At 43.8% G+C, this 13509-nt stretch overlaps 1 protein-coding gene across 8 annotated transcripts in view; it reads left to right on the top strand.

Moving 5' to 3' along the window:
* The window catches only part of ARHGAP24 (Rho GTPase activating protein 24), a 408313-nt gene that overhangs the window by 384075 nt on the left and 10729 nt on the right, over positions 1 to 13509 (top strand). For all 8 annotated transcript variants that reach the window (XR_014515543.1, XM_083458713.1, XM_083458714.1 and 5 more), the window contains 2 exons: positions 11595 to 11727; positions 12924 to 12997. Coding sequence is in view for 7 of the 8 variants with exons in the window: in XM_083458713.1 (XP_083314839.1) it covers positions 11595 to 11727; positions 12924 to 12997 (207 nt within the window). In the remaining variant the exon portion in view is untranslated. The remainder of the gene's footprint in view (positions 1 to 11594; positions 11728 to 12923; positions 12998 to 13509) is intronic.

Consider the following 13509-nt stretch of genomic DNA (forward strand, 5'->3'; position numbering starts at 1 on the left):
ACTGTGATGTCAGAGTCGATCTGGCAGCTGTATTAGTAGAAGCAGGGCAAGGAAAGGGGTAAACAGGCAGGAAGACTGGAAGAGTCAGAAGAGGAGTGGAATGCCAGCTATATGCTGTGCTTTAAAAACAAAGCAAAAAAACACCACCCACAATTTATTCAGCACATTATATCCCAGGCTTCCACAACATTTCTCAGGCTGGGGTATATGACAGGACTTTTGATTGAGCTGAGAGTTGGTGACTGGCCCAGGACTTAAATAAGGATATATTGTGCTCCTAGCACCAGATCTGGGCTAGTTCAAGCATACTGCTATTTCTTAGAAAAAACAATTTTTTATTTAGAAAAACTTTCCCTCTCCTGGTTGCCTGGAAATATCCTCGGAGACCAATGGGTGATGATGACAGATATAGGGAATGCATATCAAACACACCTGGGAACTGGGGAGACTGTAATTTTGGCAAAGAGATTAATAAAACACAAGACAAGCAGAACACATGGTCACCAGAGGGCTGGGGCAAAATCTCGCTTCCATCACGTTGAAATGCAATGGTTTTATATAGCCCTCAGCTGGAGGTATTCATTTGTCGCTGTTCCTCGCTGAGCGCTGCGCTCCGAGTCGTGCACACAGGTCAGTGGGGAAGTTGCTCCTTCAACAGCAAAAAGATCATTTCCCTTTGTGGAAAACAGCAAGCCATATTATGCTCATCAATACTGTTCAAGGGGTAGATTCCAAACCCTTTGATGTTGCACAGATAACATTGACTTCAAAGATACAAGTCATTTCAGAGCCATCATTTCTAGCTGAACTCTTGCGACCCGTTGGTTGGGCACAAAATGGTTAGGTGCTTTCATTTCATTTCATATACTTCTGCACCGTTCTTCAACCCTGAAGAGAAGATTTGTTTGGCTCACGTAGGCCCTTGCCCTACTGGCACATACAGGAGTTCACCCTGAAACAGCCATCCTTTGATATAACTCTGCTGTTCTTTGCCTAATCTGTGCAGAGTAAGCCACATAGAGCAGTCGCTGGAACAATTTCCGTGCTTATATAGCAGCCATCATTGTATATAATTACCAAACATCCCACATTGGAAGGGACCCCAGAGGTCATCCAGTCCAAAGCCCTGAAATGCAGGAATCACAACTAAAGCATCCCTGACAGATGGTTGTTCAGCCTCTGTTTAAAAACCTTGAAGAAGAATCCACCACTTTCTGCGGTAGCCCGTTCCACTGATGCACAGCTCTTGCCACCAGAAAGTTTTTCCAAATATCTAGTTGCAATCTCCTTTCTTGTCATTTGGATCCATTGGTTCAGGTCTGGAGCAGCGGAAAACAAGATTGCTCCATCTTCCATGTGACAGCCCTTCAGGTATTTGAAGGTGGCTAGCCTAATCACCTCTCGAGTCTTTTCCAAGCTAAACATACCCAACTCCCTCAAATGTTCCTCATAATGCTTGGTTTCCAGACCCTTGGTCATCTTGGTTACACTTCTGTACACATATTCTGTCTTGTCAATCTCCTCCTTACACTGTGGTGCCCAGAACTGGACACAGTACTCTAGGTATGGTCTGACCAAGGCAGAACAGAGTGGTAAGGTAAAGGTAAAGGGACCCCTGACCATTAGGTCCAGTCATGACCGACTCTGGGGTTGCGGTGCTCATCTTGCTTTATTGGCCAAGGGAGGCGGTGTACAGCTTCCATGTCATGTGGCCAGCATGACTAAGCCGCTTCTGGAGAACCAGAGCAGCATACAGAAACGCCGTTTACCTTCCCGCCGGAGTGGTACCTATTTATCTACTTGCACTTTGATGTGCTTTTGAACTGCTAGGTTGGCAGGAGCAGGGACTGAGCAACGGGAGCTCACCCCATCACGGGGATTCGAACCGCCGACCTTCTGATTGGCAAGTCTATGGTTTAACCCACAGCGCCACCTGTGTCCCTTAGAACAGGGTGGTACTATAGTGCTATTACTTCCCTTGATCTGGCCACTATACTTCTGTGGATGCAGCCAAGAATACCATTAGCAAAAAATTTTTGCTGCTGCATCACATTAAACTTGTTGGTCTACTAAGACCCTAAGATCCTAAGCCATTGTTGGGTTCATTATAAAATGTGTTCCCCGGGTACTAGAAATGTGAAAATGTGAACCAGATAGCCCATTTTGAGTGATTTACCAGAACAGATATACTAACAGATGCATCCAACTAATTCTCAATCACAGTACCTCCACTGAAATTAATGGGTCTGTGTTGGCCATTAGTAAGGTTGCCATACGTCCAGAATTTCCTGGACATATCCAGAATACTGCTGTCTCTAGCAGCGTCCTGGCAGAAATCGATGAAATCTGGACGTATAGCAGCTCAGCAACTTTTCTGTCCAGATTTTCACTGTTTGAAATATGGCAGTCCTAGCTGGCTACAGCACTTCCATTGCAGGTGAATGTTTCAGAAAAGACTCCCTGCTAGTGATTGGGTCAGGCCTTGGGCAAGAACAAGCCGTACTTCCTCTTGGCAGCCCATTGCATAGCGAGGAAGGAAGGAAGTGATGGGGGCAGAAAGAGAGACAAAAGGGCATTGAAAAGTCCCTCACCAGCATAGAAACCAGGGCAGTCTCAGATACAAGTGTTAGAATTCCTGCTCCATGATTGCAGTCATGGGATTTTTGTCTATTACATGATGGTATATGTTTTGACTCCACAAAGTGGGAAATGATGGTGACAGGATTTTTTTTTTACTATGTTCCGTGAAGTGAGACTATTGTCCTTTGTTTTTTCTCTTTGCTCTCTGATGCTAGAGAGAGAGAGGGAGCCATGTTGCAGTGCTCTGTGTGTGTTTATATGTAAATAAAGTAGATTAGCCAAAATGCTGAGTTGCTGAGGTCTGTCATGCAAACTGCACAGACTCTGCGGATCCCTAAGTGTGCCGTTGTCTGTTGGCATCAGTCGCTGTGATGTTCGGGCAGAAGAAAGCTTTTGAAGCTCCGGAACGATCGACCAGGAGGGAGGGAACATGCCAGTTGGGCATGTGTCTCTGCCAAGGTCCTACTCAAGTGTAGGCTGAGCTCCTGACAACAAGATCCAGAAGAAATCCTAGATTCATGCAACACAGAGCCTGCATGTGATCCATGCCAGTTCCTGAGGCGTCATGGCCACAGTTTTGCCAACCTCCTGGACAAATCATGTGGAAGATGCCACACACATGAACCAGCTTTAGATTCACTTCCTTTTGGAACTACCTTGCTTTATTGCATCTTCAATTCCCACCTGAGGTCAGAGCCTTTGCTTTCTTGAAGTGCTGACAATAGTACCACGGACACATTTCAGTCTTCACACGTGTTTGGCTGTGACTGTAAATGTTACATATGTGTTCATGGTGACCTGCTGTGTTTCCATGTTTCTTGTTTATGGAGTGGAGGAAGGGACAACCCCCGGCTGTGTAATCAGCCTGACAGCCGTTTCCACAAGGTCTGCCATGCCACAAAGCAAAAAAATGTTGTTGACGCAGCAACTGCTAGAAAGGAAGTCGATGACAACGAGGGGCTGGAATGAAAAGAGCTCTGGATCTGGGCTGCCTAATTGCAAAGGAAAGGATTTGTGACTGTTTGCAGTATTTAAAGCCTTTGTATTATATTCCTAGGGGCAGCTTAGAGGCCAGTAGTTGTGGCTATTCTGCTGGACAATCAAATGAACAATTAACTCATCTCTGTCTCGCTCTTGTCTGTACATGGCCATGCCAGCATACCGAATTTAAAGGGGGAGAAGAGAATGGGGAGTGGGGAAGAGTTAATACAGAGGGTCCAGGAATTTAGAAAATCCTCAGGGTATGTACTCTCTAATTAAATTCTGTGCTAATCACTCCAAATAGCAGGCTTGCTGCTTGCCATAGTTACAGGGAGGGATTTAGATATGGCTGCCTTTGACAGGCAAACAAAATTGTGATACAGACGTCCTGAAGGTTTTTGAGAGTGGGATCGTCTCTTTCGCAGAAGCATTTCTTTACCTGCCGCAGCAGGATTGCACACTAGTGAGTGGTGGTTTGTTTTCTTACGCTGGGCTGCAATGGGGTTTTAAAAGCACCTGTTTACATGACCAGCTGCTCTGGGATAAGGGGTAGCTGCTGTTAGAAAGAAACAAAACAAGGAATACTTCAGAAAACAGAGAAGAAAGCAATCCCAGTTTACAAAACAGTAATACCAGTGGCAGCCTTGTGGAAAGATTAGCAAGCTGGGAGTTGCTTCCATTTTCCATGTGATTCATAGAAAAACTCAACGTTGATTTAACTAGGACATGGGGCACAGTGAAGCAGCCACCCCGACAATTGATTTCGGGTGTCAGGAAAGTCCAGCAACTGGTTAGTTGCTTAATATATAATTGAGAGCCCGTTTGGTAATGCAGATTGGGACTATGGCCTAGCAGATCAGGGATCAGTCCCCTCTTAGCCACGAAGCTCACTGGGACCGTCACTGCCTCTCAGCCTAATCTACTTCATGGGTTTGTTGTGAAGATTAAATGAGGAGGAGAACCATGTATGTCACCTTGAGTTCTTCGGAGAAAGATACGGGATACAGGTGAAATAAAGAAAGAATACGTATTTTTTACTGCCAGGGAATGGGAGAAATGGTTGTGGGATATTCTGGTGCTGAAATAGCTTGCATGCCTTATATATATATATATATATAGATTTATTGTCAGGGAACTGACATCAGAGGCACGGGGGAAGGAGAGGGTCTCCTATTCTGCAGGAGAAGGTCCCAGCGCTAGGGGAAGACTCAGCTGGGAAGAAGGGGAAGGGAATAAGTGTAACACCAGGGATCCAGGAGAGCAACGGGACCAGGAGGTGCAGGGGCTCCAGGACTCTTCGCTGGAAGTTAGTGAGGAGAGCCCAAGCACCCCGCTACCCACGCCCACCCTGCACAGGAGACTCCCGCGCAGTGAGAGGCGGAGACGCTTGGGCGTCAAACAGCTCTTATGTTGGCAGCGCTTTAAGAAACGCCCACAGACAGATTCTACGAGTGACTAAGGGCAGCCACGCTGAGATGGGCTGTGCAGTCCGGATGGTTTAACCAGGCAATCTAATGCTCAAACGGAGCAGGATTACGCACGAGTAACTCCCAACCACTACATTTATTTATTTGGTTTTTCAAATTAACGTTTTACACTCATATATCTAACATACATCATAAAATCAAGATTCCAAAGAATTTCCCGGACTTACTTCCTTCCCTTTGTGGGTCCTATTGTTAGTAATTTCCTCCTACATTTTTTATAATAATCCAAATATTTTACATCTCCATTATATCCAAAATTCACCATTAAACTACAAGTGTTATTCCAATCCTACTAACGATTTTAACCGTCTACAATGATTTTTAAGAAAACTTTTAAGTTTTCCACGTTCCTCATTAAAATTCTGGTCTTCCTGATTTCTGATTCTTCTGGTCATTTTTGCCGTTTCAGCATAATCCCTCAACTTAATCTGCCATTAATCTCTGGTTGGGACTTTATCTTCTTTCCATCTCTGGGCCAATAACAACCAACACAGCCATGGTCACATACATAAATAATACTTTCTGCTCCATTGGGATTTCGGCAACTAGATTTCCTTAAAAAAAAGGCTTCAGGGTTGTTTTTAGAAAAAGTTATTTCAAACGCTTTTTTCAATTCATTATATATCATTTCCCAAAATTCCTTTACCAAGTAAAAGGTAGTAGTAGTGGTAACTTGGCTGTCTTTTGGTACAGTGCCTCTTGGCTTGGGGCAGGACACCTTCACCTGATTCTCCTCAGGCAGAAAGCACCTCGAGTCTTCTAACTTTAAGCTCCCTTGGATGTTCCCAAGAACTATAATAATAATAATAATTTATTACACTGGGCAACAATTTTTTACTTTTTTAATGTTGACTAGATTTCTACAACTGATTTAGGGTATTTTTGCACTGCTGAATCAGGAAATGGCATCCGTTTCTCTTCATCAGGTCAGGTTTTCTGTAAACTGAATGGTGGGCATTGATAAAGGTAAGTACACGTAAATTGCATGCTGCTTCACCATTTTTCAAACTTCAGGGCTTGAACTTCTGTTTCTTGGAACTCCTGGAATGCTCAGCAGCACGGAGGTCTCTCTTCAGAGTCCAACAGTAGTCAGCCATCATGACTGCGTCCCAGCGACCCTGATACCTGGTCTCCATCTCTTTCATGTCCTGATGGAATCTCTCCCCCTGCTCTTCACTCATTGAACCCAGGTTCTCAGGAAACCGGTCCATATGTGAAAATAAGTAGTGCATCTTGACGCTCATGTTGCAGCCCAGGTTTCTGAAAGCAGTCAGCATGTTGTTGACAAGTTCTGCGTAGTTTCTGGCCTTATTGTTGCCAAGAAAGTTCTTCACTACCAGAACAAAAGCCTTCGACGCTTCCGGTTCCACTTCATTCATTGAGTTTCCGAGCTCTGGATCTCTGATGAGCTAACGGATCTGAGGACCGTCAAAGATGCCAGCTTTCAACTTCTCCATGGTCAATCCTGGAAAAGCCTGGCACAAGTAAATGAAGCAGTCACCATCCTTGTCCAGAGCCTTGGTGAACTGCTTGATTAAGCCGAGCTTGATGTGCAGCGGTGGGAAGAGTATTCTATCTCTGTCCACCAGAGGGTCGTTGATGGTGTTCCTTTCTTTGCAAGGCACCAATTCCTCCCGCACAGACCAGTCCTTCTTCGTGTAATGCTGAGCACGGTCCCTACTATCCCACATGCACAGAAAACATGGGTACTTGGTGAAGCCAGACTGTTGTCCCAACAAAAAGTTCACCATCTTCAGGTCAACACAAATAAACCACTTATGCTGATCATAACCAATTTTCTCCAGCACATACTTCACTGCTTCATAGTTCTCCTTCAGTGTACTCGAGTGAGCCAGGGGTATAGAGGCAAATTGGTTGCCGTTGTGTAGCGGAACACATTTCAGTGATTGCTTGCTGCTGTCAATGAACAGTCTCCAATCTTTGGGTTCGTACTGTGGCACTCCAAGCTTGAGCAGAAGATGTGCAATATATGCACAGTACACCAAGTCCTTCTCTTCCGAGAAAAAACGGAGGTACTCTTGATGCCTGTTGCGGAAGAAGCTGATGCGAGCACTGTCAGAGAGGAGTTTTTTCCCCTTCAATCTGGATGCCAACAGTTCGGCAGAGTCCTTTGACAAGCTGAGGTCGCGAAGTAGATCATTCAACTCCTTTTGGGAAAATGGATGTGGAGCATCATCTTCAAGAACCACTTCTTCTTCATGTCCTTCAACACTGGAGGCATCTTTGTCACTAATGTCAGGAAGTTCTCCGAAGATAGGCACTGGAATTTCATCACAATGAGCTACAGGACGACATGCTGATTGAAGATCAGGATACTTCGTGGGGCGGCTGCCCCATTAACTTAGTTTTGATCCCACAACTTTATGCTTTGCTGGACCAATTTATGGAAGATTTTGAGGTTTTATGACTTCAAACTGATCCCTTTTCGACATAATCACCCAGAACTATCGGACCTGAATACTTCTTGTCATTAAAATAATCATTTCCAATCAAAACAATTATTTGACAAGGCATTTTACCCCCACCAACTTCTTCTAAAATGCTCCACATAAGCGTACATATGAACAAAAACGTAAAAGAAGACATGTGGCTATAGCTCAAAAACTTGACCTGATTGAGCAAAACCAATGTGATTTTTGGATTCAGCGCATCAGATTCATCCTAAATCAGCTGAAAAAATGCAGACAACAAATTTGTTGTTGACCAGTGTTATTTGTACCCCGCCCATCTGGCTGGGTTTCCCCAGCCACTCTGGGCGGATTCCAATAAAGATTAAAAATACATTTAAATGTCACACATTAAAAACTTCCCAGAGCAGGGCTGCCTTCAGATGTCTTCTAAATGTCAGGTAGTTGTTTATCTCTTTAACATCTGATGGGAGGGCATTCCACAGGGTGGGTGCCACTACCAAGAAGGCCCTCTGCCTGGTTCCCTGTAGCTTTGCTTCTCGTAATGAGGGAACCGCCAGAAGGCCCTTGGCACTGGACCTCAGCGTTAGGAGGGAGAGAAAATGTGTCTGTACATTTCCCCCACACAACCCATAATTTTATACACATTTAATAGTCTTATTTACCATACAACAACACTGCCTCTAGAGGCAAAATGATTTTATATTCCCAAAAATGTCAAGTACAAAATCAATTACTGGGGTGCCCAGGGTCTGTCTCGCTGTGGTGTGAGCAGAAACTGAGTTACTCTCTGTTGCTCCCTCACCCAAAAACTTTTCCTGATTTTTTAATGAGCAGCTGGTGGAGGAAAAGTGAAAAACTGGAACTGCCAACTTCCCTTAAGTTTATTTAAATGGGAGAAAGCACAGCATGGTGAAAATGGTGTGTTTGGGAACTGGCGAAGCTGACGGGAAAAATCCAAAACCAGCATGATCAAGTATTCCAAAAGGACCGGAGCAAATTTATACAGTATTTGAAATAATATTATAAGCAATTAACATCACTAGTAGGGTTGTCTGAAGACTTGCAATGAGGAATTTTCTCCCTTTTCTTATTTATTTAAATTTTGAGGTATTTTGTAATGAGTGTAATCAGAACTGGAAAACGTATAAAATGTGATGATATATAGGTTAATTTTGAAAGCCGTGAGATGGGAGGGAATGAAGTCGACAGGCTCTAGAGAGCCAGAGAGGTAAAGTGGATAATAATGATGTGATTATATATTGTTAAATGGGAAACTAATAGAAATTATAATTTTTTATAAATTATTAAAGAAAATAAGAAAATGGTGTCTTTGTTGTGGGAAATGGAAGGTGAGACTTAGTCAACGTTTGTTTCCCTCAGGCTTCACCAAGAATTAGGACGGGGTGCCAAATGAACAGGAGTGTGCCAAATTTTAAAGGGGTTCCTTTTTCACTGTTTCCTCTTAAAGAGCATGGGGCAGAGTTCCCTCCAAAAACAGCAATGTTCTCCTAAGTCAAAGGTGCTGCAAAATTGGGATCCATTTCTCCTCCTTTGCCAAAGTACTTGCCAAGAGAGACAGAGGAATTCCCTGTGGGGAGGGGACCGCACTTTGCACTACTTTCTTTAGAGTGATTGCAACGTCTTCATGACTCCCTCCCAATTTCCCTTCCAAAGAGATTTGGAGCATCATACTCTGCGTTGTGGTTCAGATCATCTCTTTCAAAGTGGTTCTCTCTGCACTTGAATGGAAGCAATTTACAGTGCAACGCCCACAGATGAGGACAGTGCTTTTAATATCGATGAACTCGCCATCTTAGAAGGGGAACATTTTTGCTCCTCTTTGTATGTTTGGGAATGTTCAGGGATGCAGGAGAGGATATATTGTTTGATTATATGCTTTTTAACTTGTGTTAACAAGTTCTACAATTTAGCAGAGTAACATTCTCCTTTTTTTAAACTTGCACAGCGGATGCGTTTGCTCAGGCTCGCTAAAGCCTCTCAAATAAGTTTCGTTGGTAATTCCCCATTTAAAGGTAAAGGGTAAAGGGACCCCTAACCGTTAGGTCCAGTAGCGGACGACTCTGGGGTTGTGGCGCTCATCTCGCTTTTTTGGCCAAGGGAGCCAGCGTACAGCTTCCAGGTCATGTGGCCAGCATGACTAAGCCGCTTCTGGCAAACCAGAGCAGCGCACTGAAACGGCGTTTACCTTCCCGCCGGAGCGGTACCTATTTATCTACTTGCAATTTGATGTGCATTCAAACTGCTAGGTTGGCAGGAGCAGGGACCGAGCAACAGGAGCTCACCCCGTCACAGGGATTCAAACCGCCGACCCGTGTCCCAATTCCCCATTTAGTCCCTCATAAAAAGATAGACACGACACAGTCTTCTATAAAAGTATATAAAAAAGAGTTTACTCACACATTCTGTTCACAATTGGATCCCAGAAGGCAGTCTTAAGTTACAAAAGTAATATACCTGGACTCATAAAGAGACAGGTCCTTTGTCCTCTCTTGGCTGGAAGCCAAGAGAGCATTTATGGCTAAGCAGATGTTTCTTCTTCGATGAATGTAGTCAGAGAGAGAGAGATGGCTGACCAGTCCTGCTCTTTTGTTACCTGGGCAGGTGAGGTCACACCCACCTCTAGTCACATGCAGAGGAAGTCTGTCCCAGCCTAGGAGGAAACAAGAAGTTCCGACTGGCTGGTCCAGACATCCCCTTTTTATTTCCACTCTAGGGATGTTGTACTTGACTGCTCTGTGTCTCACATCCCACAGTATGCTCCCCAAAACACTGTCAAAATGGGTAGGTGGGGATTTTTTTCTGGGGGAATGTAGTCCCCAATTTCTGTGCCGCCCTGAGAACCTCTGTGCTCCTAGTAATCATAGATGACTCAGAGATTAGCAGGAAGGCTCCCCAGTTCAGATATGTGATATCTGAAATGCCAGATATTTGAAAACCTGGTATCTCTCTCATTTTAGAAATTATGCTCTGGTGCAGGAGCAGCTCACATCTCATTAGGCAGGCTCACCATCCACCTCTAGAATAGTTATTAAGGCCAATACCGCAATAATACTCTGCAACGAACGGGAGCTGCTTTGGCCTGAGGAAGTATTCTGTATAAATCTTATTTTACAACATCACCACCTAGTGGTAATATATAGATATACAGAGCAATTTCCAAAGCCTTCCACCTGCTGAGCTCATTAAAAATATTGCAGCCTGCAGAGTGCAGGGTGCACGGGTTTAGTTTGAGCTACAAACAACGGCAAAGAAATATGCATGGTTCGGAAGTAAATGGATAGAGATAATTTTTCTCACTCTTTAATAATTTGGAAAAACTCGGGGGTTATCTTATCAAGTCGATTAGGAATAGCTTCCAGACAGACCTAAGACAAAAAAGAGTTAGCATGCATTTTGCGCACAGAACATAAGTGACTTACAGAATTTACTGCCTTAGGATGTGGCAATGGTGGCTGGCTTAGCTGGGTTTAGACCAGTTCTTAGAGGAGAATAACTCTGTCAAGAGAAGGAATTCTTGATGAATTCACTTTCTTTGAACTGCAATGAGAAGTTACCTAAGCCACACCTCTCGGACAAATGTGCAGATTGCAGCATACAAATTGTTAAGTTGTGGGTGAACATATCAGACGACACAGCGATTCTTCAAACAGCTCTTATTTATTCACAGGCCAGAACAGAACTGAACTGAAGGGTTCAGCCAGCCTGCTTATATAGAGCTCCACTAGAATGCAACAGTAACCATTTTCTGTAACTATCCAATCACTGAACGTCACTTTCAATCCCTTATTTGCATATGTGGACCTGAGTGAAAACTATCTACAGTATCCCCCTGCTGGCCCAGGGTGAGAACTTCAGTACATAACACAAAACCTTCAGATGACAAACGTCTCAAAATTTACGGTCATTTTGAGTATTTCAGGATGAAACACATTTAGAAATGTGTGCGTTGAAATAAAATATGTACCTAAACACATTTTTTTGCAATAAAATACATAATAAAATATGTATTTAGATCTGCGCGAAAACAGTGATAGCTTTCTAGCTGCCTTGCGCTACATTTCTAGCAGTAATCTCATCCCTTCCCTCCCGACAGAAACACAGATGTACACACAGTGGCGTCGCTTTTGAAGCTTTACCTCAGAGAGCTCCCAGAGCCAGTCATTCCATATGCCAAATATGAAGACTTTCTCGCCTGCGCCAAACTACTCAGCAAGGAAGAGGAAACGGTGAGTTTGCGGCCTTGATTCCAGTGTGTGAAATTATCAGGTGTTTGGCAGTCTTGTTGAGGGAGTTTGAGTGAAGTGATTTAACTCCTGTTTGGTCGCCTTCGTTTTATGTTGGCTGTTTCTATGATATACCTTAGAAACTTGGGAAGCTGCCTGGAATGAAGATATTGGAGATACACTTCAGAGGTCCAGACTATGGGGAGCCCGGAAAAATAATAATGTATAATTAATAATTTGGTCATTTTTTATTTTAGTTTATTGTTTTTAATTGGATTATGATAGTAAAGGTAAAGGGACCCTTGACCATTAGGTCCAGTCGTGACTGACTCTGGGGTTGTGGCACTCATCTTGCTTTATTGGCCGAGGGAGCTGGCGTACAGCTTCCGGGTCATGTGGCCAGCATGACTAAGCCACTTCCGGCGAACCAGAGCAGCGCACGGACACGCCGTTTACCTTCCCGCCAGAGCGGTACCTATTTATCTACTTGCACTTTGACGTGCTTTCAAAGTGCTAGGTTGGCAGGAGCTCGGACTGAGCAACGGGAGCTCACGGGGATTCGAACCGCCGACCTTCTGATCGGCAAGTCCTAGGCTCTGTGGTTTAACCCACAGCGCCACCCACGTCCCCTGGATTATGACATGGATATGTTAATTGGCTGTTTTTATTGGAAAATCAATTAAAAAATGATAAAAAAGAAACTTGGTAAGCTGCCTTATACCAGTTCAGACTATTTGTCCATGTAGCTCAGTATTGTCTCCTGACAGCTCTTTCTGGCTCCCTTTTTCATTGGAGATGCTAGAGATTTAACATGGGACCTCATTCTTGCTCTACCACTGAGCTCTGGCCCCTCCCCATACACCTGAGAATGGGACAAAGGCCACATCCATACCGTCTATTGAAAGAGATCCATACTCCACTCTCAGAGCTACAGAAGAACCAGACGTGCTTAGAAGCTGCTCTATCATGGGCCTTCTAACCATATCCTGGAACCAAACATTCTAAGCCAACCAGCGCATTCCTTTCGCAATTGGAAATGGGTGTTTGTAGGTGGCAGCTGTGAATTGTCTCAACACATGTGAGCAGCTGCAATCGCCCATCACAATCTGTATGGATAGTTTTTAAAGGAAAGTGGGAAGTATTATGTTTTGGTCACTTTCTTTGTGGTTTCTAATGCTGCGGATCTCATTTTCACACAGGGGCTGAATGAACTGGTGAAGCAAGTGAAGAGTTTGCCGCCTGTCAACTTCAACCTGCTGCAGTATATTTGCAGGTAAATATCCCCACAAGAATCTCAAAGCACCGATTGCCTTAGCATTCCCAAAGACATCATTAGATAGAACAGTTTTCTGTGAACAGCTCTTTAAGGAGTAACAACAGAACAGTTAAATTTTAACTTCTTCTACTACATCTTCTTCTTGTTGTTGCTGCTGTTATCATTATTGATTTATTACCTGCCCTTTGCTGTAAGGTCCCAGGGCAAACGTTTAAAGCAGCTTAAAGTAAATTAGAATTATGAGAGCGGGCCCGACAATATCTCTCTCTCTCAAAGGTCAGAGTAAAGAAGTGTGTCTGTGAAAGCTGTATAATGAAGACACCAAATTCACCTCTGTGGGGAAAGAATGTACTACTACCAATAATAATCATAATTTATATGCCACCCATCTGACTGGGTTACCTCAGGTACTCTGGGTGGCTTCCAACAAATAAAAACACAGTAAGACATCAAACATTAAAATCTTCTCTAAACAGGGCTGCCTTCAGATGTCTTCTAAAATTCAGATA

This window comes from Podarcis liolepis (assembly GCF_965112155.1).
Source record: "Podarcis liolepis genome assembly, chromosome: 9".
NCBI classification, from domain to species: domain Eukaryota; kingdom Metazoa; phylum Chordata; class Lepidosauria; order Squamata; family Lacertidae; genus Podarcis; species Podarcis liolepis.